The sequence below is a fragment of the Haliotis asinina genome, chromosome 10 (genome assembly GCF_037392515.1).
Source record: "Haliotis asinina isolate JCU_RB_2024 chromosome 10, JCU_Hal_asi_v2, whole genome shotgun sequence".
Classification (NCBI taxonomy): Eukaryota; Metazoa; Mollusca; class Gastropoda; order Lepetellida; family Haliotidae; genus Haliotis; species Haliotis asinina.
Window position 1 is genome coordinate 10,280,665 of NC_090289.1, and position 26,792 is coordinate 10,307,456.

The following is a 26,792-nucleotide window of genomic DNA, read 5'->3' on the forward strand; positions in this document are numbered from 1 at the left end:
TACATTTCCTCACATGCACTGACATTGGCCAGTGGTATGCTCGCAGAATGGAACATCGCCTACTTTTAATTTCGAGACTTTCTTGTCCGTTTTACCTAAATCCATTCACGTTTTAGTTACCCCACAGAGATTATGTATGTGTAAATTTATTACCGAGCTGTAGACACACTTTGTTCTAGCGTCCAGGCCAGCGACACTTTGACATTATGATGACAACTTGAAACAAATGAGTAATATACGTTTCTATTTATTCACAGAAAGAATCACTTTATTCGCAGGAACCAACAAGTTATCGTATCTTATGTGCCTCACAGGTCATGTCGAGTTCGTTCAGATTAAGCAACTCCTCCGAAACCCTTAGAAACACTGGTTTTATGGTTTTGTACTTAACACGTACTATAAAGTGAAACATTCAGAGCGGCAATTAATATTCATAAGACTAGGTGACATCTCACAAGGTTATGTGTTGCCGTAGTTGTCCATCTAAACGAACACAGCAGTATCCTCGTAAGGATTTCCATAAACGCAAACTCTTTTCAATCGCATAGATCCAGTACTACTTCGACAATAATTACTACATATACATTAAATTCATAAGTTATAACAGTGAATGAAATGAACACACATTGCCTCGACTTAAAAATGAACACATGTAAGTCGAATATGTTACAAATGCAGTTCCACGACTGACGTGAGAGGATACTCTGAGATAGCATATTTCAGGTCAAGGTTTAATTGACCATTGTCCACTTTTATCACATGGACTACGAAATATCATGCTCAACGGGTTCGTGCGAGACTGGTATCATTTTAGTGTACACAAATAGCTGAAATGACAATAAGGGGAGACAGAAACTAAACGTGATGTGATGGGTAAGGGTTTGGCGTTTCAAATGAAACACCTGCAGAAAAATAAACTCCAAAGTCGGATTCTTGTAAAATCTTCTATTTTAAACTTACAGAACCCGCCCATGGTTAATTTTTATTCTTGTGACGTTATAAGATGCTTTCGTGTTATGTCTTATGAAGGTCTACATGCAAGGAAATTTATTCATTAGATTTATGATAATTCAGTGCAGACAAACGTTTCACATTTTCATTAAAGAATCACACGTTGTATAGGAAATGTTCTAAAAGTATTATTAACATTAATATTTATAGACTTTAACACTGAAATGGTTTTTCTTAACCTGCCCTTTAAATGAACAATCCTTTTGATTATTTCATTTCTGATAATACACTGAGGGAACAAAAACATGGGATTACATAAAAGGACAAGTGTTCCTTTATTTTTTTCATGATTCTTCATAGCTTCAAACACTTTCGCTTTCCCGTGATCCCTTTTTTTTTTCTCTGAGCATATATCAGGATTTTACACTGCCATTATAATAATATTCAAAGTGGTCTGTGAACCTTGAAATTATACAGTTACATTTGTGCGCTAAGGTGATCACATCATGCCAAAGAGTGATTTTCAAATACCTCAAGGATCTGATTCCGGCTCCGTCAGCCTTTACATGCATTCCTTGAGGAAATATGAATACTCATTATACTATAATCCACGTAGTAATTCATTTCGTCAGATACTTATTACTTCTGTTAGGTTTATTGTATGTATAAACATATGATTGATCTGTAAATCTAGTGTCATTTTGAAAAATATTTAAATAATAAAAAGTTCTTAGAAATTAGTGTTCTAACCACATGTAATTAACAATGAAGAGTTTGTTTGGTGAAGTGCTCAAGCGTCTGGTTGTTATCCAGATCCGGTTCATTGGTGCTTCCTGTGAAGCCGATGTTGTCCTTCATCCCTTCACGTATTGCTACAAGTGGGTAAACTCAATACACACTATGATCACCCATGCGTTTGCTTATGGCTGATAACGAATATGGAGGTGCCATTACAAGGGATTGAAAGAGTACTTATGTTTGACGTTATTCGGTGTCACTTTTCCACCGGGACATTGCGCCCCACGATTCGGACTAGCGGTGGACTGGTTGCCTTCACGAACAGAAGACCCCTGTCTACTTCCCACAGAGAAGATTTCATGTTAAAGCTATGCATCCTAGAGAACCACCATGTCACAACAAGAAGTGATCACACTTTACCGAATGAGATCAAATTCCTGTGATATACGTCTTCGCGGCGAGTCCTGCCAACACCACCATCAACATCGCCCTTTCATGAACTATAGAGTTCCCGATGGTTCCCCATCAATGTTTTTTCGTTATCTAAGAGTCATGTGATTCATGACGTCATTGTGCCATCATCTAACACGTCGTGCGGAACTTGTCCCACGGAGCCAGTCAGTTCCTCCCGTTTCTGTAACTTTTTGGCTTTAATCCGGCGGTTTTGGAACCAGATTTTGATTTGGCGTTCAGATAGATTGATAAGCTGCGACAACTCCCACCGTCGAGATTTGGATATGTACGTAGATCCAGAGTACTCTCGCTCCAACTCAGCGATCTGGAATTTGGAGTAAGGGCGACGTCGTTTGCGGAGTGTCACGGTCGTTGGCGCAATGGAAGTGGAGGGAAGGTGGATTGACTGCTGCATCTCTGAAACATACATTTAAACATTAGTACCAACATGACATTCAACATGCATTTTTATGACAGCTTCGTAGCAACAGGTCCTAATGCCTTAGAGACTCGTTTCGTGTTGGCATTCGCAATCTAAATATCACATCAACAGAAAGCAACACTTATTACATATTTAGATAACTGACAATGAATTTGGTTGATCTAAAACCATCTGTCACTTGTTTGTAGTTTATGAAAACAATCTGAAATCCAAACCAATTTTCAAAAACTGTTGTTGCAGTGTAGTAGGTTAGGGTTTCGCTTTTCCTGCCACTTTTGGGGCTTCAAATCTGCAAACCATAAGGGTACAATGTTGGTAGCCCATTTCTTCTGTTCGTTTGTATTGCTCTTGGACTATTTTTAAAAGCGGCTTAAATTCAAACCCACTTGAAAACTCACTCATTTGTCAAAAGAAAATATAGATGAATTATTCAAACGAAATCCTGCGAAAGAGATTAAAATGTCAGAGAGGAAGCATAATTAGATGTAAGACACATTACAAAAAGGCATAAACCAAGGTTACAGTTATTCTGTCAACCGCCGGTTGGTTATAATGTAAACAAGTGCTTCACCCCCACATGCATATACAGCCGGGAAGGTGTTCACAGTAACTGACAGTTCAGGTGACAGCTTTGATACATGTGCGACAGTTAGGAAAACTGTCTCCAGTACATGTGACTCAAGATTCTCAAGGCAGATATGTTACAAGAGGTAGCGAAGCTAATGATCGATATAAAGAGCATCTATTTCATTAATCGGTTCATGCAGGAATTGAATTCTCGGTCCTACTCTTACATAGAAGCCCAATGAAGGGATTGAGTATTTATATTTGAAAGAATGTTCTAATAATTAGCTATAAAACCAAAATAGGATTTTAATTTTAATTTCACTTAAGAATGTGACAGAATTGTTTTGATATTGTCAGCTGTTGTGAATGGATATTGCAATAAAATTAATGTAACGATGACAGGGTCTAGGATCTTCATTATCCGATGCTTGACGTAACATCATAGTTGAGTAGATCGATGCTCATGCTGTTGATCATTGAATTGTCTGGTCCAGACTCGGTTGTTTACAGACCACTGCCTTAGAGGGGTAGTGTTGCTGAGTGCGGCGTAAAACGACACACCAATCCAAAAATGATGACAGGGCAAATGGTTCATTTTTCGATTATGAAGATGAAGAAATTGGTTCCTTGATGACCATGGTTCAGTGTCAAACACCTGCCCGTGTAAATCTATCTACCGACAAAAATGTAAGCAAACCAACGTTTGTTCACCCCAACGTGGATGACAGCATACTTTTGACCTAGTGAGTCAGTTTACATTGTCAGCATAACTTCCAAAACTGAAATAATAGCCCATGATGAAGCTTGCCAAAGTACAATTGATTTAACAATGATACCTAGAATAATAAAAGGCAAATAACAGACGGGGGATACCTGAATATATGCCGTTTCATCACTTCACGCCGCCATTACGGAGTAATAAACACCCCACGACAATAGGACGCGGCTTATGCACTCGGCCTGTCAGCGCCAGTGCGCCACCCAAGGGGTTCCTATAAAATTAACTTCAAAGCGACACGAGACGTCGTTACAATGTAACTATATGCATTCCGTAATTCGGATAATTTTGGCTTAAATGTTTTGATATCACCCTTGGGTTTACTGTTAATATTTGACAGTTGAATGACGAGGCTATATTTAGAAATGTTTTATACGTAATGGAAACTATGTTCTTGGTATGTGGTGTGAGAGTACATCGCATGATCAAGTCCATCAAGTACACTGAACGAGGTTAGGACATTTATCATTAGATATCATAGTATTAAAGCACATTAATGTAGTCAGAAATTGTATTTTCATGTCTTCAATTGAAAACCACAGCTATGTATATATATATTAGTAACATACAATCTTTAGAATTATAGTCTGGGCTTGAGAACAAATATTTCAAATGGCAGTCGTGTTAGAAACATCACGTGACAAACTGTCTGACGTATTGAATGAGAAGCATCGATTGTCAATCCAACTGTGGTCGTAAATAATATTTTTAATCCATATATGGAAATACCCTTTGAGGCAACGTTGAGTAATGAGGGTTACTGAAGAGCAAGGTCGCGCACTTCCACCCCGCCCAGGCGTAAAACGCGCGTAATAAACACAGACCATGTTGATTGCAGCTCGAGAGGTAGAGAGTATTTACTCTCCAACCCAAAGCAAACTCTCTGCCATTTTTTTATAACCTCGCACCCATAAGTCGGCCAACATCAAAGACAATTTTGCGACTTGTCACCGTCGTAAATGCTATGAAAAGCAACGTCGAACCTTGCATATCTAGCAATAAAACCGTTAAATTGTTAAAATTCAGAACGAACACCCGTCGCCAACCATTCTTCTTCTTCTTTCTTGCCTAGAGACGCACTACAACCATGCGCGGTCAGTAATCATTTCCAGTGTAAATAAATGATATGAAAGCTATAAAGACGGACCCGAGTCGACATGAAAGACGGACATATAAACGTCCCTGTCGAGTCCTCTAAAAGAATAAAAAATTTAACCCTCCCCCATGTCCTCCACCAAGTTTATTATTCATTGTGTTCAGAGAACACCCTTCTAGTCCAGATCGTCAAACAACGATTAAATGAAGATGATATCGTTTTCCAGATTATGATAACTGATAATTTGATGGGGACCACTAATGTATATTTCTTCATTGTTAAAACCGACGTTCTTGGACAAAGGTTTAAACCATGCATGGCCTCTCTTTTAATAAAGCCACGGATTTTTCTGTGCATGTTTAAAAACAATGTTTCTAAAATGGTTTCTGTATAAGTTCTTGTTTAAACTTCTCTAAATTCCAGAAAGGGCCGTTTCAATAATTACATGATATCTCGGCTGAAACCGAGTTCATTGTACGATTCCGACGATACCATAATCACCTATGTAATTTGGTAATATACTTTCTATACATCCATTGTCCTTTCAATAAACAATTCAGGCTAATATGATTGTATTAACGCCGGTTGGCCGTCGCTTTCAGTACCATATAGTTATGTCATAGTGGCTGTTTAACATACTATATATTGAGTTAAATGACATTGTTTGTTAAAACCCTTTCTTTATAGCATTTTCATAGTTGCCTTAAAAGGTCGTTTCATATGTTTTCCCTCACTGTTTTCCCTTTTACGTCTATCATGTAAAATTGAAACTTGTTTTTGACATTACTAATCAAATTTCAGGTGTAAAATGTACATGCCGCAAATTTTAAAGCCATTTCTAAAGGTGAAACCAAACCACACAGGAACATTGTAACATACCACAATGTTCGTGAACCCCCGGCGTTAATTGACAAAAAATTAATAAATTCAATTTTAATTTAAAAACATAGACACCCAGATGAAAATTAAGAATTATCTTGCTATAGCATCCCCACTCTTAGTTCATTTTTATCGGTTCTCACCTAAGAAATATTAAGTGCCTTCTAAGGGGTAACTCAGCATCAGCTCATCAACTCTGAAGCAGTCGAGGCTTCCTTACTTGCTCTCAGGGTGGTCGGACATTAAAACTTTATCTCTCAACAGCTCACCTTTGAGTCTCAGCGTAAATATATCCCACCCGAGACGAGCAGTAAACGCAGTAATTCTAGACGAAAATTTTCAATATAATCGCATCTTTGGCTTGATAAGCTCCCCATGATCTGTGGACGATGGCAACGACATCTATCCCACGTTAAACCTGCCTTCAGCACCTTTCGATATTACGGGTGGTTAAAAGCGTACCGCCAGCATTTGGTTACAACTGTTTGTTGGTTTAAGAGGAAGGGTTAGAAGTGGACAGATATTTTGCAGATTCAAGCATATTGTTGATTTGAATTGTCAAAAACATTATGCATTATGTGTTTTTGCAGATTAAAGTTGATCTGCATCTTACGAAGGGGCAAGGAGCCCAGAAACGTTGTGAAAAATAAATCAAGAAGTTGTTATCCATAAAATTTGTCTTGTATTACCACAACAACTTCTTAATGCCTTTGAAGAATCTTGATGTGCATCTGACGAAGGGGGAAGGAGCCCAGAAACGTTGTGAAAAATAAATCAAGAAGTTGTTATCCATAAAATATGTCTTGTATTACCCCAACAACTTCTATATGCCTTTGAAGAATCTTGATCTGCATCTTTCAGAAATTTATAACTTGCACCGGAGATGATTCCGAGGGCAGTAAAATATTGTCTAGCGTAGTGGTATACTATAGTGTTACTAAAGCATATTTTTGTCGATATTGTTCACGCTACCTTGGGTAGAGTAAAGTAGTAGTACAAAATTCCGTGTCGTGCACTCACATACACTGACAGACATATACAGGTACTCTCTCACAAACGTAAACACACGTCTCTCACACTCGCACTTTCCGACACACACAAGCACGCGTGCGCTTACACACATACTCTTTCTCACGCACACACATACAATTACACACACACACCTTCACTGATACACAGGCACACAGAGACCTTCTCACACCTTCACAGACACATACATACACAGACACAGATACACACGCGCTGATATATTTTGTATATAAAAATACGTATCGTCTTGTTCCAGTGACTTGACGAAACCACTATATAACAATCGTCTTCTAATAAGAACGGAGTTTGGACATTTACAATTGACCGACATTGACCCTGGCGAGATAGATGTTTTTGTAACATAGCATCGTGTTGGTGGGATAAACCATGTACTGGTTACTATCGTCTCCAGTAAGTACAAACTCTATTGCCGGGAGCGCAATAGTCTATGTCTTTATGATCTCATAAAGTGATAACATGGTTCCCTTAATCTTCTAAGGCTGGGTATTTCCTACAATCCAAACTTCAAACAATTTGTCGCTACAATCAACCGGACAATCATCTCCCTCTGGCGAGATATCTGAATCATATTTTTTCACAATATTCTTGATTTTAAGAGCGCCCAAGTGCGAAGAAGATTTTGATCTATTTCTACATATGCATCCGGCCATTTTTTACGGAGATTGTTTATGTGTAAATTCTTCTATAAAATCCGATTCCCTGAAAATCATTGCAACTTATACATGTAATAATATTGTAAACTGTAAATACTATTAAAACCGCAATGCCAGAGAATAACCAGTCTCAGTTATCCCACGGAGCACTTTAAAGAAAACAACGGTAAAAATTGCATTGTACTTATCATTCTATCACCAGCCTGTGAAACTCTCTTAAATGATTTCACAATTTCTATTTGTTTGCAATCTTGCAATTAAAATCAGAATATTTGTAAATTAAATTGGTATATTTATATTATGATATCAGGGTATAATTTTCTGTCCTGAACAAATATGATGACAGCGATTAACAAGACGCCTTGCCTTCAGAGACTGGTAGCATGGCTTCAGATCACTTCACACAAACAACATGCTGGGGTTTAACCTCACATATCACCATGCGAAACAATGCCTTTGAGAGCAGCCCAAGTTTGCCTCGGGTAATACTGTGACTGTTTTGCAAAGGTGTTGAAAGCCCGTGTTTAAAAACCTATCCATTCTAGCCTTGAGGCCGTTCAACTGGCTCACGCAAATATCCTTGATGAACTTCATTTGTCTACATGGAGCCGTCATATTTCAGTGTCAGCCATCAATCACGATGCGTTAAGCCTCACGCTTCTCTATCACTGAAAGAAAGCCACGTTTGGCGTTTGCAGTTTGCACTTTCTCCCCAAACAAATGTTCAAATGATCTTTCCGTGGATAGGATTATGTTTCATGGCTTAGAACTGACAGTAATATGAAACATAATAATTTGCTCATGATTTCGTGTACCATCTGATGATCTGATGATAGAATGAGAAATATAATGACACTTTTGCCGTTGCTTTCTTTAACGCCGTCGTATGTATGTATGTATGTATGTATGTATGTATGTATGTATGTATGTATGTATGTATGTATGTATGTATGTATGTATGTATGTATGTATGTTATGTATGTATGTATGTATGTATTATGTATGTATGTATGTATGCATGCATGTGTGTATGTATGTATGTATGTATGTATGTATGTATGTATGTATGTATGTATGTATGTATGTATGTATGCATGCATGTATATGCATGTATGAACACATGTGCATGCGTGCGTGCATGTGAGTGTTTTAGGCCAATTTGACACGTTAATCCCCGAATAAGATCATTTCACTGCCACCTGTAAGCATTTTTACAAAGATAACGTGTCTAACCATATATTATTTTGAAAGTGTTTTTTCCTATTCAAACTATGTAATAAGATACATTTAAGTGTTATTCCATCTTTGCCATATTTTATATTTTTAAAATACTTTTTGCAGGTGATGACTACATATATGGAATTGATACAACCGCAACATGTTAAATACACGTTACTAATTAAATATGTCATTTAATAGTGATATACCATTTCCTCACAAAAATCATTTCTGAAACAGTTCGTCGGAAGTTGAAATGGTGTATTGTAATATTTGATATAAATGTTGATAGAAATACTCTATGGAACTTTTCGAAAAGGGTTTCAATAACAACATTGCGGAGTCTGCCCAAATGAGACTTTCAAATTCACGTAAAATTTGATGTAAATTATGCAAGCGTGTCATACTGTATCCACAAACAGCATCGTGTATAGGCGTTAGAAGTGTAAAGAGCTGTAGATACAATGACAGTTGATTTGTTGCATGCGTTATGGGCTAATTACAGTTCAGTTGTTAATGTATTCAAATTTTGTGAGACATGTATGTATTTCGTAATCATGATGACGCATAAATCAAATTTCAGCATCCTCGACTGTCACTTTTGCTTTTTTGAAGCAGCAGCAACAACAACAACAGCAACATCATCATCAACAATAACAACAACAACTACTACAACGGCAACCACCACTACTTTTGATACTATTACTCCTAACCCCTCTACTACTACTACTACAACTACTACTACTACTTAAAATTGTCAGGGTGTATCAAATGACGTTGATGGTTACCCATACGTCGAGTCACTGATTTGTCTGACTCGGACTCGATAAAATAAAGAACTCTGTGATATAACTGCAATATTGTAAACAAACAACCCCATACGCGTGCTGTACAGTTGACATTCTTGTTGATACTGTCGAAACTCTTGCAATAAAAGCATACTATAACACCTACAAACCTTTAAACACCTTAATCTGTCCCTTCTCCTACTAAACGCCTGTTCCTACATTTCCTTGTCATATTGACGACTTGTGATGTTAATTATAGGACAGTGACACTGCGACTTGAGGCGTGGGTATCGTGCCTATCTGAAGTGACACCAAAACAAACCGCTACATTACTTGACGTCCATGGTGACATCGCGTAATCTCTTCTCGGGATTTCTGTTCCACATCTGAACTCTTCGCTTTGATCTGATTGAGTGTATGATTTGAGCTGACAAGAGTTGACAAGACAACGTGATGGTTTAGTGTCTGTGATCAGATCAATAATGGCGGTATATTGGAACAGATATTTATAGGCGGGACGTGAAATGACATGCGTGGTTATAAGATGTTTAGTTCTAAAATTACAAGAAATGTGGAACACTTAATGGCCGTAACAGCATGCATTGATGCACCCGAGATGAGGAATAAAATGAGTTGAGTTGTGCGCCTCTTAAATTGAATATGCTACGACTAGTCCGCTTAAATGTGAGTATAAAACCCGGAGTCGTGTAAGTCTCAGACATTACCAATGGTAATAGTCCAGGGGAAACACACACACATACACACACACACACACACACACACACACACACACACACACACACACACACACACACACACACACACACACACACACACACACACACACATACATACATACATACATACATACATACATACAACTTAAAGACAGCATCGCTACTCTGATTGCGAGACTCAACCAGGACCAGCCGTCTTATGTATCAATCAAAATACAATTTTAGGACATGATTAGTTACAGTCATCACATTTTTAAGAGCAAATTGGAATTTATTTTCATACTCCAAATCTAATTTGTTTGTGTGTGCCATAAAACAAAAAATGTCAACGCATTTACCATGAAAAGCGTAAAGATAGCCAACGGCAAGTTACACGGGTGATTCGTTCCGAACATGTGACTGTTAACTGCTGCACTATCTGTTATATTGCGGTACATTATGAATACATGTTATTAAGGGACAAATTTAATACATAATTTCTGTAACATTGAAACGCCATGTTATTAAGGGACATATTTAATACACTTCTGTAACACTGAAACGAAACTTATCTATTCATGAACAGAAATTTGAAAACTTAACGTTCTTTTGAAAACAATTAACTATGCGGTGACCTAACATTTCATTTTATAACTGAGTGAGTTGGTTTTACGTCGGGTGTAGTAGTATTTCATCAACAGTACACCAGAAATGGGATTCACACATTGTACCCATGTGCAGAATCGAACCCGGGCCTTCGGCGTGACGAGCGGATGCGTTAACCAGTAGGCTACCCCCTCCCGTCTCCCTTTTATTTTGACGCACATACGCAAACCTATATGTACAGTCTTCATAAGAGAAAGTAAACCATTAAGCCATTTTGTTGTACCCGAACTATCCGGTTACAGTGAAGAATTATTCCTATAATCCGACTTTGCAAACTACATACACTATCAGATTCAAAACCTAATTGTAATTCTCATAACGTTTGAATTCAAGTCGAAACTTGAACTTTAAGATTTAACCATGTAACCATGGGCTCCATTTTAGAATGCACTAACCAGACCATTTATATGCTCACAAACATGCCTCCCTGACGCCAGTACAATCGTGATGGAACTATGGCTTTGAGCCTCCCGTGTGACACTGTCAATCAAGTGTAAATGCGTTTAGCTGGATGATCTACTGCACCTGTTTGGCAGTGTAACAGTAAATCAACGACATGAACCTCTTTTTATTACTTGAACAACGCTTTGTCGTGACTTCTACTCGGTACTATCATTCTTAGGCTGCCCGCTGCAGTTGATCATGATTCTTGTCAATTTTTATTGCTTCTCTAAGCTAAATGAATCAAATGAATTGCTATATGACTAAAGACAAGTGGCATGTACTGACAAAACTGTTCCAGAAAGGTATAAAAGTACCAAAATCTCAAAATCCAAACAAAACGAATTATTGTCTGGACTGACCTTTTGTCGAATGAGAGAAAGTAGACTTTGATCTTAAATGATAATTCCTTATGTGCAGATTATTGTGGCCCTTCTATGTATATATCCTATCTATAGATTGTCTTGAATAGCCAATGACGATTTTGCACTCAATTGCCAAAAGTGTATTTTGTATAAACAGTGTTTAATAATCCTTTATCGGGTACTGAGTATTATGCGTGACTAAGCATTTTATGTCTAACTGAAGCAAATCATTCCGCCAATAAAACAAGTTCCCATTGATGAATACATTATTTGCACCACTTGTCCAATCTAAAATATCATTTACTTATCCCAACAAGCGTCGTCTGAGACTTTAAGTCCGACCGTTAAAACACCAGCTGAGCCATGATGGACAAAGAAATCCATGGTTGAGGACCCTTGTGGCGTTGATAGGTCAACGTATCACAACCTTTTGTTTACTGACATGAGACGTGAAGACTGATTTTAGAAAAAGGGTACATATTACACGGTGAAACAACATGATTGTTTTATCCGTTCTAAAATGTTTCTGAAGCACAGAAACTGCCTTGATTGCGTATGCAATTCCTTATTTTGACTCGATGACTTTTCTGGTTAACAATTGATTAGCCTCGGCATGTATTTATGACGGATGACATGGGTTTGGAAGGATACTCGCGAGTACATGGTGTCATCACTGTTTGATAGTGATTCATAAACACATGCTCTGTCATAGAATCCAATAATGGATTCAATCCAGTGACTGGATCCAGAATCGATTTTTGCAGATAATCATACTGCCAAATTTGGCGTTAAACCAACCAACTCCCCCCAAAAAACACTTATAATATAACCGACATTGTAGAACTTATTTCTTAAGAATGTAGAATGGGATTTATCCCTTTTGTTGATAGTTTACTAGTATTTCAGTAATGAATAGATTTCTCACGCCTCTTTCTGAACTTGAGATTTTGGTCATATTGAATTTTAAATACATACATCATTCTTACCTACGTTAGTGTTCCCCAGTCATACGTGTATTAAGGGCTCTATTTCTTAAATACATATAGGTTCATTGCTCCTATTGTACAGTACAAGTGCACTCAGTGATGGTCTTGTATACATTTCTGCTACAACATTTCGTACAGAAAGTCGTCTTACATTCAAACGTTCATATACCTAGTGCAGACTTGGACATTTTTTTTGTATGTGAACATAGGCCCATATGATGAAGCAAATACCAACTAAAATCAGAGAAAGACTTTTTTCCTAGTTATACGTATTTTTATTTCTCCTAATACGTCAGGGTAGGATGCAATATCTCTGTAGAAAGAGAACGAAATGTGTACTATTTTTGCAATGATTTCCAATGAAGTTGAAAATGCATAATTTCAGTGATTACTTCACACACATATGTTTTCAATTACATATCCAAATAATCAGCCACATCAACTACCAGTCTTCATATGGACGCTCGTAATACCGCTGTCAAAATATATGGAGCATTTAAATACACTAACGTGATCTTCCATTTGGTCGGGTACTCAATTACATTAGAGAGTCGCGAAAAACGCCTGTTACCGTTTTCGTAACGTATATACTATTTTGTTAGTGTTTAGAGCTGAATAGTAATGCAAGAAGCTCCAATCTAAACTAATGCTTTTTGCTATTAGATACTTTTCACTGTATATCAACGTTTAAGAGAAAATCATAATCCTTCTAATAATGACAACTGTATTAAACTGTATGTATGTGTGATTCATTTGATAGCTTTCGTAACATCATACACAAACCAATAATGAAATAAATTACATTGCAAATATTATTATCGGAACCTAACAAAGTGTATAAGTGCCATAATTAGATTTGTGTCCATCACGCTAAAATTAATAACATTGTTACAGATATAAAATAATTTGATTATATTGCAGGATGTATCGAATGAGAAACAATGACACCACAATTACCAAATCTTGTAATATCTGCACCAATATTTTAGAATTAGCATAGGGGAGTTAATAGGAAAGCAGAAGAGAAATATGTGTTAGAGTATGATGAGGTTATTATTCAAAAGAAGGTAATTGACCCTAAAGAGGGTTCCTTGACTACAGAACAGGGTTGTCAGAGGAGTAGGAGACCAATGTTTGAATCTCTGTTATAGGCTAGAACAACTGCAATTTACCTGACAATCTGCCAATCATTCCATTGTGTTCCATTTCATAGTCTGAAAAAGATCAGCCATATCAGAAAAAACAAACCTAAATTCAAAACAATCTGTGAATAACACGTCACAAAACTCAAAACTGTGCTGTAAACATTTTGGTAAGATACGTTATCAATCTCACGGTGCACTGAAAATTGAATTACTATAACAGAAGAAACAAAATATTTTGCACCTGCGTAAACGTATTACCAACGTGTGCATGTATTACATTATTTAAAGAACCAAATGACTTTTGTTCCTCTCTTTGAAATGGAACACAATCAACAAACACAGTTATCAATGCCATTCGATTTGTTGAGGGTGTGTCCTACTTTCAAGATTCCCCCTAAAATACCTTTAACATAAAAAATACACTTTATAATTCTGTTGTTGTTTGTCAGTCCAAGGTTGTTATCTCCCGTAGATCACATTTGTACATCCAAATCCTTTTACATCTGTTCATCTGACAGAAGAAAAGAAGAGCCTAAAGCTACAAATTATGATCAGCTTTTTAATCTCTTTCATGTGTCCGTTGTCACAGGCTTGAGACCGCCAGGTCAAGTTGCCCTCTGAATTACACTTTCTCTCCCTATGAATGAAATCGCCCGAAGACAATCTTGTTTACATCCTTATTCTACTCGACTGTGACATATCGGAAATATACAAATATGTATATATTCTTCACTACATTTTATAGCCATGTTTTATGTCTGACATAATGTAACTGCTGCCATGGGTAACAAGCTTGTTTCTGCATGATTTAAAAGACAGTTGGAGGCAAGTTACTGTTTTATGGCATAACGTAATGCAAATCAAATATTACATGTTTCCTTATTTTGAAATTGTTTGCAAGTGACAGGTAGTGGCATACACGTGAACATTAATTTCTATTTTAACCAACCTATTGAAACCAATTTAAATGTATACTGTTGTTTTATTGATCAATGTAGAAACGATTTTAATTTTCACTCTATATAAATCCTATCATAAAATGTGATAAAATTATAAGTGATTAAACGGTGAGAGAAGTAAAGTTATTAATTTTTTTTTGTTTAACGGCAACACAAGCATAACCATTTATTCATGAACAGTATTGTGGATTTGTAAACTATTATGCAGGTTTGTTGAGTGTTTGGAGCTGGAGACACTAAGTGTTTTGCGGTAGTTGATTGCTATTCATACGAAAAGAGTCTATTGTATCGTTTAAATGTTACACTATAAAACACCCCGCGACGGTTATCGTTCTTCATAACGCCACACACTACCACCGGAAACTGATCTATCAAGGGCTACCCCTACCCCCAATCGCTCAACACACAGCGTCCCCATTCAAGTGTGAGCGCCCCCTCACCAGGTTTCACGGGCGTATACCCTGTTTTATCTCTGGTGTCGGTTTACGAGCCTTTCAAACGGGGGTAATTACAGTGATCATTCTGCATAGTCTAAACGCGCTGACCACGTCGCTTTTCTGTCCGGATTTTAAGGTCGCTCTAATGATTCTGTTCAGCCGTAAAAGTTAGCTTTGGAGCATTTAGACATTTTTAACGAGTTTTTAATGAAGAATCTTCCAATTGTTTTTCTCAACTACTTTTATCTCTTTGAATAAAAGCGAGCGTTTATACTGTGTTCGGAGTACGCTGGGACTATTGTTCGAAGAATCAAAAGATGGTATGTGATAAAACAGCATGGTGCGGTGACGGTAATTTCAGCTAAACCTTCACACTTTTAAATGGCAAAATGTGTGGGAAATGTACCATTCTGAGACCAAAATGTGTATAAAATGGTCCGAACCCTGCAATTATGATGCGACAATTACCAACTTTGTAAAGTCCTATGAAAACGGTAGCCTCAAAGTTCGTAATCTCTTCACAGTGAATCGACATGGCACCAAACACATGCACTTCATATCCAATATGGTGATAACCAACGTACATGTGTATTCATATAAGCTACTTATATATTCATCGGTGTGTCCCAAAGATTGAATAATGCATTATTTTGCAAAACATTCCACACTCCTAAGATTCATATATTGTCCTGTGCTTATCCGAGTATGTACCGTGTGTTGCATTATTAAAAATAATAAAAAGCTACATGTATCTTAAAATATTTCATATCAAAAAACGCCCAAGAGATGAAACTTATGTGTTTGCTTTGATTTGGGGTAGAATACCATTCGACAACATGCCATTTCCTCATTTCGATCTCAGCCATTCGGATTGAGATTTCAAACTGATAATAAACCATTCTAGCTTTAGCTTGGATTTAATGAACAGGTAAACACAAACCAATTTATCAATGACCGAGCATAAATTAGTTTATAATTGAATGGGACTTGATTGATCGGTGTTAAATAGTGATACCGTGGTGATTTTACATCTGTTTCCAAATTTCCTATTGTTCCATATGCCCTGGGGCTTCCACGAACATACACCGTTATAAGTATTCCACAGGTAATAAACACACTAACATAATCTACATGTCACACCTTTCGCGTAATTACTCTTTATCCGTTAGGTTTTTTGCATTTAATCTTGTTAATTTTATTTTATGGGTGTATTGTTTGAAGGTTAAGAATTGTTTTAATTGTGCACTCACAACGAAATATGAAAGAACCGCCCCTGGTGTAGCTATTACTGCGATCAATTTCAATCCACGTATGCATTTTCTTGGAAACTCAAAATGAAGGGTTATCAATACTGAATCAACGAGTGGTATATATTGATGTTCGTGAAGACGTTTCTTGAAGGAAATACGTTTTCAAAAACATGAAAACCTCATTTTGAATACAGGAAGGCAATGAACAAACATGTTTACACAAGTCTGGCAAACAGTGCTAAAGAAAATATGATGTATTTTCAAAATGGTTTTAACAAAGTGTACAAAACGCATATTACAATGACATGAAAGACTGACTCTGGTAGACATTATGATTGAACATAGATATGGACATTCCAAAAATGAGTCTTTTCCTTTACTGTTTTTTTTATGTAGGATCTAAGTTGTTCTTAAAATGTAATGCTCACATCGCATGTCAAACACACTAACAATCTACTTTATTTCTGAAACTAAATTATGTGTGACACAATAATAAAAGCAGGGCGATTTATTGAGAGAAACACACGGCTCATTTCCAAGACAAGGCGTGGGTTATAAGATTTACACACCCTGGTTCCTGTGAAGATGATTTGATGGTCTCAATGCCGGAGGTTATTCAAACACGACAGAAAGAACAAGAAACTACCCCCACCCCACCCCTCCCCTGCCCCCAACCAACAAGAATGGTTAAACACCTATTCTGAGACAGCATTTCCAGAAATGCCTTGAACAAATTAATAAGTCATGCTAAAACACACCTTGACGATAACTAACGTACGATGTGATCATGGCAGAACTGATATAGTACTATGTTCTGCAAAGTGTTCTTACAATTTTGGAAATGGTATTTACATTTCCCAACATCATCTGTAAGTTACATCGTTCAAACGGTATTTCATATTCCACAATCTGTTTTCAATGGAAATTCATCTTTATATGAATTCCAGCTCTAAGGAAGATACACGCCGTGAAAAATAGTATATAATAAGCTGCAAATTTGAATGAAAGTAGTGAATTTGAATTCGACATTTGAGTGTATACCATGTGCATGTGTCATACGAATAGAGGCCGGTACATTTGTACCCAGTAACATCAGAAAAAAAGAATAAATTGGTTGGAGCTTGAAATAAGGGTTCAGTTTAACTTTAAGGTGAAAGGAAATGTATTTCTGGAGGAATTACTGCAAATATCTCCGTCCTTAGTTCTGCATGAACGCCAGTGTACGTTTGAGTACTATCATTCGTTAGATATATCAAACTATTTTCCCAATACTTATTTTCAAATCAGCTTAAAATAAATCACTTTGTTCCATAAACAGTGGTTCGTAAATAGTAAAAATAGGCCTGTGTACTGTTTGTAGAATAATCAATTTTATTCCATAGTATTTGATTGCTTTTCTTTTCAGAAATCAATATTTATATTTAAAGTTAATTCAAGTAGATTCGAATGATTATAACACAATTGATAGCGAGACATAATGCATGTCTTGTTTGAACATTTACCTCTATGCGTACGACACGTAAACACTATTTATGTACATGTATATGAGTGAGAAAAGACAAAAGAGACAATGTGGCATGTCGTGGTGTCCGTTTCCTTTCAGTGATGATGTGTACTAGCTTTCTTAAGTATCATTATATGTAACCTAATTACACCGACGTGTTAAAAATCAGTAATACATATAACCATTCAATAAGCATCTGTATATCAGTGAATTATAGAATAATACTGCCATTCATTGTGTCCATGTCGTGCTTTCATTTAGACCGTACATGTAATCCATCCATTTAGATACCACTTTATAGGGTAAAACCCTTGTCATTTTATTTATTAATTGATCTGCTTTGTCAGACAGAAGATTTTTTGTGTGCTATAAACGTAGGCTGGATCTCTTAGGTAAGGGAGAACTTGCATTTTGTCTCTTTCAAGGCAAATATCAATAAAGTCACCATTCGTAATATGTTTTACTGAACTGAGAAGTTTGAAAGCTTGTGTTGTATTTTTTTGTGAACATCTGAAACACGTTAGCGTCAGGGCAGTGATAAGGGTTTTATGAGATAACTTGAGACAGATGCGATGTGCTGGAACTTTATGTAATGTACCATTGGCCGTGTTATTCGAATGGTAGATTAGTGTATAAGAAAGCATAGGAATGTGTCTGAATTATGATAACGTTTGCATCTAGGGTAAAGCTGATATGTTCTGTCTGTCATGTATGGACAGATGTAAACTACGACAACTGACGTCTTCAGAATGCAGAAAGGAAGATGTTCGATGACTATGACAGGCGTCTGCAGATAAATTATGACAAATTGTTTCTACGTAAGGTTAGATTTACGTGGACTCCGACATAAGTGTGGATGTAAATCATGACAAACTGCTTCTCCCGGAAGGTAAGTGTGTGCGATCCTTGATGAAGTTATCGATACTGACAAATTGCTTCATCGGAAAGGGAGATTTGCGCTGACAAATCTGTTTGAATCATTACACGAGCATTCCACAGAAGGTAAACTGGTGTATATATGCGAATTATTCCAACAGGAATTATTTCAGTTGGAAAGATATTAGGCGCTACCTTAGTAATGTATGGTACTGGAATTGCGACAAATTGCTGAAACAGAAATGAAGACATGCACAGACTTCCAATTATCCTTGACGATAAGGAAATTACGTCATTGTTTTAACAATTACATTGAAACATTACACATTTTCCAGAACCTGACACATAACCACGGGTTTAAATGCTATGTTATACTTTTTACGAGCACGTCGTGTCATATTTAAACACTGGGTCATGTACTATTTGAATCTTGAAATACGTTTTATTCATGGGGAGAAGGGGACATAATTTACTTCATATGCCAAACCTGGGGTAATATTTAAATGAAATACATGTATATTTTGTCGTGCATGTCGACCTGGTTAAGCATATGTCAAACAAGTGTATGTCAGATGATATAAGACGGTGTTTGCTCTCCAATTTGCATGCAATGCATGTCACATATTAATATTGCAGTCACAGGTGTAAGGTCGCCTTAATGTTGTAGACATGAAAGTTACGATCTTGCATATGTCGTTTTAGCTGTTTAGGAAACCAGCTAGAATGTGGTTAAACTGATTTTTTAGCCGTTGCCGAGTAACCATCTTCAAATAAGTAACACGTGAACACAAATTAAAATACATATTTCTGTTTTACGCTCTTATGTATAAACTTGATATTGTATTTTAATAATATAACAATACTAATGATAACGAGGGCTATCGATATTATGCTATGTCACTATTAGCTTGGATTTGTTAGTTACGAAAGGATTTAGGACACAAATCTGTTTCGTGTAGATGTGTATATACCCATTTCATTTGTAGTTGTTTTTTATATTATAAATCACAAGTGGAACACAATATAGTACAGGTAAGGCGTTAAAAACATTTGTGATCATCTTCACATAGACATTGTATCCGACAATTCTCAGATGGGTCTAATCATGAATTGGTACGATTAACGGTGAAACACGCGTTTCATTTCAGAGATGACATGGCACCATCTGCAGTTTAGATGTCTAGATGTATACACATGGATGACAAGATTGATATTTACGAGACAGGGGGTGTTTGGAATGTCAGTTCATCTAATAAAGACATTGTTGGAAATAACGAAGCGTATTAACTGAGATATTTCTTCAGTAAAGAAGGGACATATAATTTGCACTAATTTACTATTCAATCAACATTTTGTATGCTACATAACCTTATGACTCGCACCAACAAGGACTATGGGCATGTATCATAAGTAATCGCTAAGTGCAAAAACTAAATGTTTAAATTTAACGCCAGAATAGGTATTTCGACACAGCAATGAAACATTGGGAGATATTGGTTATTACATCAGTTCTGGTAGTGGTTTTAAGTATCTGTAATACATGATAATGTAATTTGATCCTGGGTAGGACACGGGACATGCAACTAGACGTTGAAGAAACATTCATGAATTGTATCGATCTTACCTCTTTGGCAGAAGCTTTGATAAGGTGACATCCCGGGTGTTTTATTGAAATCTAACGTAGCTGAAACTTCGGGGTTTCTCCAGGAATTGTCAATAACATTGAGTCTCTGTTGTCCATTACAGGAACATGATATAGCACAACAACTCCGTTGTGCCTCCTCTCGGCCGCCCTCAATGTCAGTACGAGCGTTATTTGGTTTGTACAATAAACTTTCATACCCGGGTTTAACCAAATTGTTGGAGTCTCTTGGAGTTGAAGCTTCCGAATTCGTGGAACAAATGCTTTGTAGCTTCCAATCGTTACCATTATGCTGTTTGGTGGTGTCAGTCTGGAACGGGTAGACAGATGGTGGTGTGAAATACCCGGAAGGCCAGCTAGCAGGGTACATTGCTGGGTAGTTACGGTCACAGTTGTTGCTCTCAGAATAGGCTGTAGGTAGATGCCAACCCCTTATCGCATACGGGTTCATTTCGTGTGTACGCAGCGAGTGAACACAGAAGGCATTAACTGGTTGGTCCTTTGACTGTCAACTTGAAGCAGTTGAAATCTCGTCCAATAATGTCCCGCCCTACGACCGGTCACTCCTAAGGGGAGGGGTGGAGAATCACTGCCCCGTTTGTCGACCCTGCATTAAAATAATACGAGCTCCACCGCCAGGCTTTGTTTGATTGACAGCTGAGGCAATGACGCGTGTTATTTCGCTCTCCCCGACAAAGGTCACGCTAGCGAAGTCACACACACCGTCCCTCGATCCGTTCCGTCTTCAAAATTAGGCGTCGGCACTGTCTCTGAAAATCTTACACACGTATGCAAACCTTTTAACCATCTCTCGAAAGCAGCTTCAATAAAACAAACAGTAAAATGTCTATTCGGGGAGAACGGACGAGGCCCGCTGAGAGAAGTTTGCGAGCAGAACAAGTCCCTTAAGATGGACCTGACTGTGCACAATTAAATCTTATGGCTCCAACTCCGATACTTAACTCGCATATAACTGAGAGCCACGAGCAACACGCACTAACATCCCCAAAGCTCAGTGCCTCGTAGCTGGGATCATTTTGGGCGAGAAATGTGGAAATCTTCTGAATTATACGAACCAAGCTGTTCTGTGATTGGTTGCCGGATGCACCTTCATTCATCAACGTGTGGGCAGGTGGGGCATTTTCCTCCACTCATTAACATAAGTTTTTACTGGATATTGTAGAAGGTCCTTGTGTATAAATTCATACACAATATTGGAAGTATAGATATGTGGAAGTATTCCTTATCTCAAAATATCGTAGGAGATACGACTCCACGCGCTGTTGTCATTCATACTCATGCATACCTATTAAGGGTAATGGACTTAACCAAAGGACACAATGTACGTATTCATGTAGACAGTCATGCATTTACATCCTTATAAAAAATTTATAATTATTTCAATATCTGTTTTCTTATATATCGTGGTTATGCACACTTATGCCAATGTTGTACAATCCTTTCATAACAAATTTACTGTTTATGTTTACTATGTGTAACTATTTCGATTATCATACATCCAAGTGTAAACAAGGACCTCTTCGAGGAACACTTATTGAAAGGTTAATGATTTCCTCTTAAAATTCCACATGATTAACTTATAGGTTTAGTTTTTACTTAGTCCCAGATTATGTCATATTAATATATTCACGTCTACAGGTTGGACTGCAATATAGCGATACATAGCTGTATCACATAGCGTATTTAAATAATTAGATGTATAAATGTAAACATCGCGCTGTGTTGTACAAAGAAATCTCTGAACTAGACACAGTAACTTTAATGAATTAGAATTTTATGATTTCAGGATTGTCGATTTATTAATTCTACAATTATCGTTCACTCATCACTTTCATCGTTGCGCTCGTCATATTAGTTCAATTACAACCCAAACCTAGCTCTTTGGTCTTCATTACCCGTTGGCATCATGCAGGTGTGTTAACCTTACTGTAGGTAATACCGTTAGATGATAACACTCTTGAGTACGATACACTGTGGAGATTGAACAAAACCATTCCAAACATAGGATCTCTTTTTGTATTTACTAAATAGTATTTCACATGTTTTTCATATTTGGTTTACGTAATTTATTATTGCAGATAGTAATATGTCTACAGACGATATATTCATTGCTGTTTTCACTTTTAATTTGTTAAGAGGTCCTGTTCACATTGCTCTGTTTTCTTCCTTCCTTCCTTCGTTCCTCTCTTCCAGTCGTCCCGTGGTGTGAACGAGTATTTTGTACCTACGTACCTCTGTGCACCTGATGTAGCTGATGATATCTTATGATTTATTTCATGTCCATTTAAAAACCCATCTTTAGTTATCATTTACCGAATTCCCGTGTTATATTCAGAATATTAATCACAAATATCCCTTAAATGTTTCAACACATGCCATGGTATTAGCTGTACTTATTGTCTCCTCTTGTTTCTTTACACGTATAAAGTTGCATGTAAAATAATCTTTAAATCCTTGAATACTGATATACTGCCTTCAGTTTCTGCGTATGAATTATTGGCGTTTCAGCTTTGATTCCGATGGTAGAAATGAAGGAATTAACAAAAGTTTCCCTTTATAATTACTGTTAGACGATTAAATGTAGGCCCGATACAGTTTAAGCAATGAAACAATACTAAAATTGAAATATATGAACAAACTTGAATTCGGCACTTTATCAGCTATGGCATAATAAGCATTACATTAAAAAGAAAGCCAAACACTAAATGCAACTTGAAAGCAAACCCGCACATATATATCTCAGTCCCTCGCCATTCCTCCACTCTCTCTTTCCGTCTCTCTCTCTCTCTCTCTCTCTCTCTCTCTCTTTACAAACATACATATATACATATATATTGATTAGAATATTGTGTGTTATCATCGTTCCCTAGCAAGCTTCAGTGAGTGACATCTTCAATGCGGTTTATTGTTGTGTAAAATTTAAAGGGTTATATTATCATTCTAGCAATTTGATATTAATTAATTGCTGCAACAGGTTGCTTGTCATTCTATAGTAGGCAGCTTCTACCACGAACACATAAAACTGAGCCATGATAGGCACCACAGCTTCCATTAAAGCCGAACTTTAGGTTAAGTAATGAAAATACTCTAATATATTTTTACAAGCATACCAATTACGTTAATAAGTTATGAAATAATGGTTAATAACATTGTTATGAACGAAGATGTCATTATCATTTTTTACTCCAAAAAGGTATTTGGTATGTAGAAATGTCTATAGATACAACATGAAAACGTGTCTCTTTATTAAGTTTATTTAAGCTTTATTGCTTTAAACGTGTCCGTGTTAAGGGTTAGTTAGGTGTGTTTGATACAATCATTATATACCTTTAGTCGTAATGACTTTTGGAATAAAATAATCAATTCAAATAATCATACAAATCAAGTTATAAGTGTGTTTTCTCTGCACGGAAAAAAGTATTGTTCTTTCACTGTACGTTTGACGCATACTATATTAATATACTGTATCAAAGGGTTATTAAACGGAAACCCACAGCGATTAATGTGTAATCTTTTGACACAGACGAATGTAAAGGTTTAACAGACATTGCAAACGTTAGTTTCTTTCCGTCAACATGAAATTGATCAGACAAATGACCGTACAAAACATGTGTTCACGGTATGCTAATCGGACAATCTACTGTTGATATACGAATTACAATATGCACAGGTATTATTATGCATATAATTCACAAATGGCTGTGTTCGTGAAATACTGGACTGGCCAAAACGAACGTTGAAGAAGAAAACATTCATTTAATATATGTATATTATCACACAAAGTAATAAAGTGTACAAGAAAGCGATACATCAACACAAATGTTTGAAAAGGCATACAGTTTCTTTATAAACCTAAAACCATATAGACGTAAAATTAAACTCACTAAAATTATAAACCTAATTCACGATTTCTCAAACGGTTATTTATATCAAATGTTCACAGTATGTATAAAGTATCTGTTTTGTTTGAATTGTACGTTAATTATATATTATGCGCTCGGGTGCGTCTAGTATAATACGCTAATGGTGAGCTGGATAAGGGTGAGTATATATTTGCACAAAGAAGCATTTATCACATAAGAAACTCCAAAGAAAATACGTCATACACTAACATGATGCTCAGCAGAGAGTATGACATTTATTCAGCAGGAGGGAGGTTTTATAGGGTATCTAACATGGAAAACATTGCTTGTGTTGTTCGTTGTTGGGTGGTCGACGATGCCAGTTTTGAAAAAAAGAAGTTTCAACTCTGTATGGCATGGATATTTTGTGATGGTGTTTTTGTATAATTAAAATGATTGCTTGATGGACGTGATACTAGCTTATCATATCGTATAGAAAGCAAAATCTTGGAATTATTTTCGTTCATTATTCTGTCTCGTCTCATTTATTTATTCATGTGTTCTAAAAAGCGTCAGTATAATTTAGTCTATATTTTCATCACGACAAAATATGAAGGATTTGGATGCGAAACACGATTGTTAAGCGTCTTTTTACACATTTGTTTATTTCGCAGGTACAGAAAATCTGCATAAAAATATGCTAATTGAACATAATAAAACATTTTGCAACCAATCATCGTGTCAAGCCATTTCGACTTCTAATGAGGATTCAGATATAATATTTCTGTGAGTGCAAATAGGGTAATGATTTACTCATTGAGGTAAGACATTAGTCTTGGTATTTATGTAACAGAATGTTCTTAAACGACATCCATAGGTGTTCGTGGTATTGCGAAACATTTTGAGTGTAACTTAATGCAGTTGTCATAATCATGGTATATATGTTCCAGAATGTCTTCAAACGACATCCATAGGTGATCGTGTTATTGCAACATTTTGAGTGTGACTTAATGCAATTGTCATGAACGGTACATTCATGTTCATTTCATATTCAAGCAAAAACGAACATCTTAGATATCACGCCGAAAACCCATGCATCTGCAGTTGTCAAATGCGCAAGAATGTCCATTGAGTGACATGAGCCTTCTTTATAAGAAGATCGTTTTGAAAGCCTTCTTTGATCTCCACTTTTCTCGTTTGGTAGGTAATTGAAATACCATATTTTCATAAAACTACTTGAAGCGAGAGCATATAGCTGTCGGCATTTTTTTGGAAGGGAATAGTTGAATTTTTAACAATGAATATCTATTTGGACTACTTCATTCACGCATGCTTGAGGGATGATCCACAATGGAGGATGACGCCATGTATAAACTAAAATTCTGTTAATTATTTTATTGCGTACTATTGCATTACAGAAGTGTTGTAAACTTAAGTCCTTCAATAACGTATTAGCTGTTGTGTAAAACACAGTCTGTGTTCCCTCAAAAGCACACCCCCATTTCCCTGGGATTTAAAATACCTTGTGAGATGAGACAGGTTACATTATAAGAACGAATATAATTACACAGTGTAATGTGTTTTAACTCATAACAAGCTTACAAAATCACATACACACACGTGTTTAGTATAAAAAAGCAACATGGTTCCTAATATATTATGAAATGAAGCACAATATTGAGTATGAAAATATATAAATATATATAAAATATATGAAAAATATAAAAATAAATAATAAATAATAATAAATAATCCAATGCTCTAGTATTGTGTTTCAAATAACAAATGCTGAATTCATTTCCACAAAAATGCTCTCACGGGAATCGTTGAAATGACTTTTTGGGTCCTGTCACATTATCTAATTGGATGGACGATTTCCTTGTTCTCCTTTTTTTCAAGCCAATACAGTCGTGTCTGAACTTAACGACTTAACAGGTAATTGATCAGTTGATCTTTAACGAGGAAGATATAAATCATTAAAATAACATGGAATACACCGACTCGCTGTACATTAAAATATAGCACATCCAATATAATTATGATGAATAAGTACAGCACCATATTAGTTACATATGTATTTTACATGTCGTGTAATTTATGTAGTGTGGGTCTGACGGATATGAACGAGCTATCATTTTACAATAATTTATACAAGGGCGTGCACGTACCCCCATGGTGATGTAGACATTGCATCATAGCACTGGTATTTTCTAAAATATTTGACGATGTTGGTTCTTGAGAGATAATATATCTCATAGAATACTGATTGATATTTAAGTTAAGTGCAAGAATGTGGCATTCGTCGCGGGGTAGGGGCAAATAACCTCAT

The 26,792-nt window shown here is 36.5% G+C and overlaps 1 protein-coding gene across 2 annotated transcripts; it reads right to left on the reverse strand.

Annotated features, from left to right (window-relative positions):
• Positions 1-240: 240 nt before the first annotated feature.
• LOC137298062 (homeobox protein Hox-A9a-like) lies at positions 241-21,719 on the reverse strand. 2 transcript variants are annotated; one of them, XM_067830112.1, is made up of 3 exons: positions 20,583-21,719; positions 13,960-14,001; positions 241-2,559 (listed from the first exon to the last, which is right to left on the reverse strand). In XM_067830112.1, the coding sequence occupies exons 1-3, from the start codon at positions 21,049-21,051 to the stop codon at positions 2,249-2,251; spliced, it is 822 nt and encodes a 273-aa protein (XP_067686213.1). In that variant the 5' UTR covers positions 21,052-21,719; the 3' UTR covers positions 241-2,248. The 2 variants fall into 2 exon arrangements, with proteins under 2 accessions (XP_067686213.1, XP_067686214.1); XM_067830113.1 differs by lacking the exon at positions 13,960-14,001 and having other exon boundaries at positions 20,583-21,639.
• Between the last annotated feature and the right edge of the window lie 5,073 nt (positions 21,720-26,792).